This window comes from Vigna angularis, chromosome 5, assembly GCF_016808095.1.
Source record: "Vigna angularis cultivar LongXiaoDou No.4 chromosome 5, ASM1680809v1, whole genome shotgun sequence".
Classification (NCBI taxonomy): Eukaryota; Viridiplantae; Streptophyta; class Magnoliopsida; order Fabales; family Fabaceae; genus Vigna; species Vigna angularis.
Window position 1 is genome coordinate 1147047 of NC_068974.1, and position 6703 is coordinate 1153749.

The 6703-nt window shown below is 33.1% G+C and overlaps 1 protein-coding gene across 1 annotated transcript; it reads left to right on the forward strand.

Annotated features, from left to right (window-relative positions):
* The first annotated feature begins 4334 nt into the window (after positions 1-4334).
* On the forward strand, positions 4335-5985 carry LOC108340100 (transcription factor MYB83). The gene is made up of 2 exons (XM_017577326.2): positions 4335-4688; positions 4836-5985. Exons 1-2 carry the CDS (start codon positions 4405-4407, stop codon positions 5443-5445), a joined length of 894 nt encoding a protein of 297 aa, XP_017432815.1. The 5' UTR covers positions 4335-4404; the 3' UTR covers positions 5446-5985.
* The last annotated feature ends 718 nt before the right edge of the window (positions 5986-6703 follow it).

Consider the following 6703-nt stretch of genomic DNA (forward strand, 5'->3'; position numbering starts at 1 on the left):
CAACCTTTGGCTCATGTCAACCTTACTCAATCTTTGGCCCAAACGAGCTTGCCTCCACTTTATGACCGAATTGATCGTTTATGACCTTCGATCCATGTCGATCCTGTTGACTTTTGCCTCATGCGACCTGACTTGACCTTAGGCCCAAGCCGTCTCGTTTTGACTATAGGCCCAGTTTGACACTTCTTGAACTTCAACTCAAGTCGACTCAACTTGAACTTTGACTTGAGCCAATTGAGTTTGACCTTCTGCATGTGTTGACCGGACTTGACTTTTGGCCTATGTTGACTAGACTTGACCTGCAGAATCAACCCATCTTGGCTATTAGCTCAATCTATCTCATCTTTCGATCTTTCACTTGAGTCGACCCATTTCTAATAGGGAACATTTCCAAGAGTAGGTCAAGATTGACCCATGGAACATGGGTCAAATTGGCATATCTACTTATTCCTACTACTTTGTATTTTCTTCATGTACCTTCATATATTTTATAATTTCAATTTTATCTTTTTATCATTTTGTGTTATGGAGTATACAACTTGGAATGCATTTTTTTATTTTAGATTATGGATTATATAATTCAAAATATATTTTATTTTTCATTTTGAATTATAAAATCCAAAATAGAAATTTTACATTTCAGATTGTACAATTTGGAATGCATTTTTTTATTTTTCATTTTGGATTGATAATCTAGAATGTAAAATTTGAATTGTCGATTGTATAATTTGGATTTGACAGGGCTATTCCTTCTCCCATTCTGTAACTCTATTGAAGCTTTATGCATCTCCATGCACCGTTGCCATTCATTTCTCACTATCCAAAAAACATGCAAGACTCCTCCAATGCTTCCATCTTCGACAATTTTCCATTCTCTCTTCGTGATAAATTTAACTTTACTCACAATGAGGGTGAAGCATGACAACGATAGTGAATAGCTGGAGAGGATGAAAAATGTGAAAGGCTTAATGTTTTTTTGGTTTTTGTGTGTGTTGGGTTGATGAAAACACATCTTGTAAGTAGCATATAACTAGGATATGTCCTAGAATGAGTGGTAGTGGCTATATAATGGATTTAAGGTCCATTATATTTCTTGCTCCAAGTCAATGACACTTTAAGTTTATTTGACTTTTCTTGTACTTTTATAGTATACTGTTGTGAAATTTAGATTAAATACTTGATTGTGTTGTTATTATTTCTCTACTTGTAAGATGATTTTGTGTAAAATAGGTGTGTTTTTCCAACAATGTGCAACATAAGTTATAAATGTGTAGTGGTGTTTGTGCTGTATATAATTTTGTTCCCTAGAGGGAGGTGAAAGATGTTAGATGACGAAGAATGGAAAGAAATGATGCACATGGAGGAGGAAGAAGATATTAGGAAGAGGTGAATGATGTTGGATGAAGAAGGGGAAAAAAGGATGCACATGGAGGACGAAAAAGATAGTAGGAAGAAGATAGGGATAAAATAGTCCTTTTAATTAATCTATGGAGGTGTAGGAAGAAAGTATGACGGTGCAAGAATTAGCACCCAAAAACCCATCATAGTGTGAGCCCAATCATGCCTCTACGGGCTCTTTCAACATTATTAGATGTCCCGCAAAAATTAAAGTATTCAACCTCTCAATACAAAATCTCAACTTTGTGCTATACTCTTTTAATTTTAATTTTAATTTTTTAATCAAATAAATAATTATATTTATTTTTAGTTTTATTTTTTTCTTCATCCAAATAATATAGTTTTTATTTTTTTTTCTTTACCAATCGAATAGCAAGTTTTTTGAGGAATTAGTGTTTTTGTAACATGGCAGAGTGGGTATGAATACGTTACTCTACCAAAATTTGATGGTCCGGGCTAATATTTTCAATTGGTCATTCATTCTAGTGCGTTCTGATTTGCCAACTCAATTTTATTTTAAATTAAAATAAAAATAAAAGTAAATAAATGAAAATATTGTATTTTAAATCATTAACCTTATAAATTAAATTATAATATTTATTATAATAAAATAATTCTATATGTAAAAGTAATAATCACTTTAATTTATCCAAATAAAAACATTAATTAATCAATTAAACTTTAAAAAACATTTAACCAAATTAAAATATGTTTTTAATTATAAACACACACACACACAAATTTAAACAAATAAAATTAAAGAAAAAACTTTGGTAAACTAAACAAAATTTCTAGTCGACTTTACTATAGTGGAATCCATCCCAATGTTTGCAACAAAATTCATCAAACTGGTGGTCCTGTTGATCCTCAAGAGCAGCATGTAAAATCATTAATTTTTTTTTCAAAAGCTGCAGTGTAATGTGTTTGATTCTTGATACTTCTGATATAGCACAATAATATGCATATTTATGTATTAACATTTTTTTCTTCAGGGGTTTGTGCTACCAAATGCACTCATCCTGGTCCCCATATAATTTTTTTACTAGAAAAGAGATTGGAATTTAAACATGTTTGGAATTTGGATGGCTGTGATGAAGTTCTTTATGCACACTTCATTCTCAAATGTCCTTTGTGATGATTGAATCCATAAACTTACAGACAAAAGCTGAAATAGACAGAGTAAAAAAAGAAAAAGAACAAATAGATTCTGTACCTACACATTTTTCTGTTAAAATTAGTAAGCCTCAACCTTCTATGCTCATGTATCTTCTATTTTGAGCACTACACCTTTTAGACCATGATTTGTGGTAAAGTACTGCCACTTTTCTCACCTCCTTAGTTTTGCAAAAACGAAAATGTCTTTTTAACAACTTTTTTAACAATTTTTTTAACGACTTTTTTTAACAACTTTTTTATAACAACTTATGTAATAACTTGTGATTGGTTTATTTCAAATATACGGACCAATGAAATAGTAGCACATAATCTGTTATTAAAAAAAATTGTTAAAATATCATGGTCATTTTTTAAAACATTCTTTTTGACGTAAGACATTCTTTTTTACTATGAAAGATGAGTTTAAGTCTTACATTAAATAAAAATAAAAAAAATTAAATATCATATAAAAACTAAGATCTATAAATTCATTACATGAATTGAAAATTATGTTAATTTTTTTATGTGAACTGAACTCAAGTTTTATCTAGAGAATTCTCTCCTGAAAATATCCATAACTTGTAATGCTGTATAAGGTGTGAAATAGAATACTGGTATGAGTTGTTTTTTCTTTTCTTTGTAACAAAGTAGAATGTTGCTTGGTACACCCTCATAAGCATGAGCACTTTCTTTTCAGTTTTGGTTTTGTTTCTAACGTGGCCATCTTCATACCATAACAGCTGTTGATGCAGAAAATGATGTCTTTGAACTATTTGAGTAGCTTCAGAGATATATGCTTCACTTTTTCTCAGAAAATTCTGGGAGTCACTGTCACAACAGAGATCGTAGTGTGTGAATAACAATATTGCCCTTGGAACTAGCAGAATTCCAATGTGTGTTTCTCTTTGGTTTTGGATTGGACAATGACTCAGATTTATGACAGTTTTTTTATGATTCATGAAACTTTTCTGTGGAAAATGTTAGGTAAAGGAAAGGGAATCACCCTAGAGATATATATATATATATATATATATATATATATATTTACCTTGACAGCTAGGAAGAAAATGATGGGTGTGTTCATCATTTTATCAGTAACTCTTACAAGCCAAAACTTCTTGCCAACATTTTCTGATGCATGCTATGGATATTCACACAGAAGCATAAACCAGGTTATTACAAAAGAGAAATACAAATGTTAAAATGGTGTTGCGTGGTTGGAGGTGCACATAATTTGCTTAAGAAATATGCCAAAACAGTGGTTAGCCCTTTTGAAATTCATGCACAGAATGTAAGCTACACACAATCATAAAACAACATGAAAATTAAGAAACAAACCTCAAGCGTGCAACATTATGGTATTCAATTAAATCCCAACAAAAGTAGCATAGTCATCATCTGCATCTGGTCTAAACACACGTGAATCTGAAGTTTAAAACCAAGAGAGAGAAAGAGTATTATGTGAAGTGGAAGCAAAAAATTTTGAACTTCATAGATGATGATTACCTTGAGAGTGAAGTAAAACATATAAATCCCTCTCTTTTTTTCTTTGATCACTCTCTTTTTTGTGTTAGGGAGGTCCCCCTCCAATCCGTTTTCCACTCTACCCATCAACCAACAAACACAATCCCTCTTCTCTCTCTCATGCATATTCATATTTTAAGCAAACTCCACAACCATCACTCTCATCATCACCATTTCCCACCCTATGAAGCCTTTTATCTGTCCCTCATGAATATCATTCACCTATATAGGCCTCTATCATATCACACTCAAAAAAACAAGAAAACACACACACATTGCATATAGCTTTTGATCATTCCACAAGTATTGTTGAGTGAGCATAGGCAAATGAGGAAACCTGATCTGATGGCCAACAAGGACAGAATGAAGGACATTATTAAGTTGAGAAAAGGGTTGTGGTCACCTGATGAAGATGAGAAGCTGATAAGGTACATGCTCACAAATGGACAAGGGTGTTGGAGTGACATTGCAAGGAACGCAGGTCTCCAACGATGTGGCAAAAGTTGTCGTCTTCGTTGGATTAATTACTTGAGACCTGACCTCAAACGTGGTGCATTCTCATCCCAGGAACAACACCTCATCTTTCATTTGCATTCCATTTTTGGTAACAGGTAGTCTCTTCCTGTTCACCTTCTCATCAAGTTCTTTCCGATATCAACTTTAAAATGTCTGTATATGATCTACAATTATGAATAAACTGCAACATGTTTCTGTCAAGAAGAAACAAATTTTCCTTAATCTTTTCGATTTTGTTATAGGTGGTCTCAGATTGCAGCACGTCTCCCTGGTCGCACAGACAATGAAATAAAGAATTTCTGGAACTCTACATTGAAGAAAAGGATGAAAACTAACACTTCACTGAACAACAGCACTGACTCATCAGAGTCTAAAGATGTTCTGAGTGGGATCATGCCCTTTAATGACCATGACATCATGAACATGAGCATGAGCATGGATTCCTCTTCATCCATATCATCCATGCAAGCAATGGTTTTGGCTGACCAATTTGACCCTTTTTCCTTGTTGGTAAACAATCACTGTGATATGACTAATGTTTCAGAAATTTTTACCTGCATGGAAGATGGACACCAAGTGAATCATGGGACATTGGAAGCAAATAACAAAATGGGGTTAGGAAGAGACTTCTCCCTTCCTTCGTTAGAAAGTAGAAGCATTGAAAGTGACAGTGTTCCAATTGATGTGAAAAGCCATAACAACCACTTCAATTATGGTTCCTTCAATAACACTGATAACATTCAAGGCTCCAAGCTAGAGGACTTAATTGGGTTTGCAAATCATGGCCAAGGGGAACTTTATTTGGAGAACTTGATGCAAAACATAACCTCTTTTCCTTTCCTTGATTTTTAAGTTGATTAAGTTTCCTTCTTTTTTTTTATTCCATCACTTCTTCGCTACGAAGCACAGACACACAGATACGAACACAGATACGAACACAGATACAAACACAAACACAAATACAGATATACGACTAAATTGTAAAAATTGTAAAAGTATTGGAGAATGCATTGTAGCTATACACAGAAGACAACGAAAAGCTCATCTTAGGAAACTTTAGGCATCCATAATTTTTCCCTGTTGAATCATTTCATATACTTTTGTCTCTTGCATTTTGTTTATTCCAAATGTTAATTTCTGTTTATCCATTTGCAAATAATACACAGCTCAATAAGGATCCAAGGGTCTTAGACATAGTTGTGTAATGAAAACTGTAGTATCTGTAAAGATTAGCCATGAGTGGCTCCTGTGGTTTGCTTGTGAAGTACTTTGTGTGAATTTGTGGGAATAAGTTGGTGTAATAATCCAAAGTACACTTTCATGAAGAGTTTTGTATGGAGTAATGGAAGTTGTTATATAGTGTCAGCAGATGTAAACACAATTATGTAAATACATAACACCTAGCAACTTTGAGATTGGTTAAAGTTCTTTTATGTTTCTTCCTTTAGCTACCTCGTCACTCTTCATTTAAAACGTTTAAAGTAACGAAATTGCAAAATTGTAAATGAACTTATTTTTGCAAACTGGTTGACTATGATAGGAAAAACTCCATCACTATGACAAATGTAATTAGTTTCGAGTTATTTTATTTCTTAGTTCAAACTATTAAAACTTAATTTAAATTTTTAGTACACACTTTAAAATATTGAACTTGCATGCCCAAATTTTAATTAATTAGTTAAAATATTAAACTCGCTTTTAAAATTCTAATCACTATACGAAACTGAATGTACTAGCCATGAGAATACCATGTTTTTGCATCTTTTCCATGTAGGATATAGGGCATCGTTCGTGGATGGTTTAGACAGGGTTTGATCCACAAATTCTGATTTATTCTGTACACTCAAAGCTGTGAGCATACTTCAGCTCCATGAATTGTAATTAGTTGGATCCAAAAGAGGAGAAACCAACGCTGCCGAGGGGTTTTCTCCAGGATGTAGATAGTAAGGGTTATTCTGATCAATGGCAGCCATGAGTTGGTTTGGTAAATAAAAAAAACGAAAAGAAATCAAGAAGGGGCAAGAATCGAATGAAGATCAGAGGCACAACAGAACTCTTCAATTGAAGAGCTTTGATACCATCTTAAATAATGAGAATCATCATTCAAACC

Coding starts and splice junctions, on each gene's coding strand:
- LOC108340100 (XM_017577326.2), top strand. CDS start 4,405: ATGAGGAAACCTGATCTGATGGCCAACAAGGACAGAATGAAGGACATT. Junction 4,689..4,835: donor CATTCCATTTTTGGTAACAG/GTAGTCTCTTCC, acceptor ATTTTGTTATAG/GTGGTCTCAGATTGCAGCAC.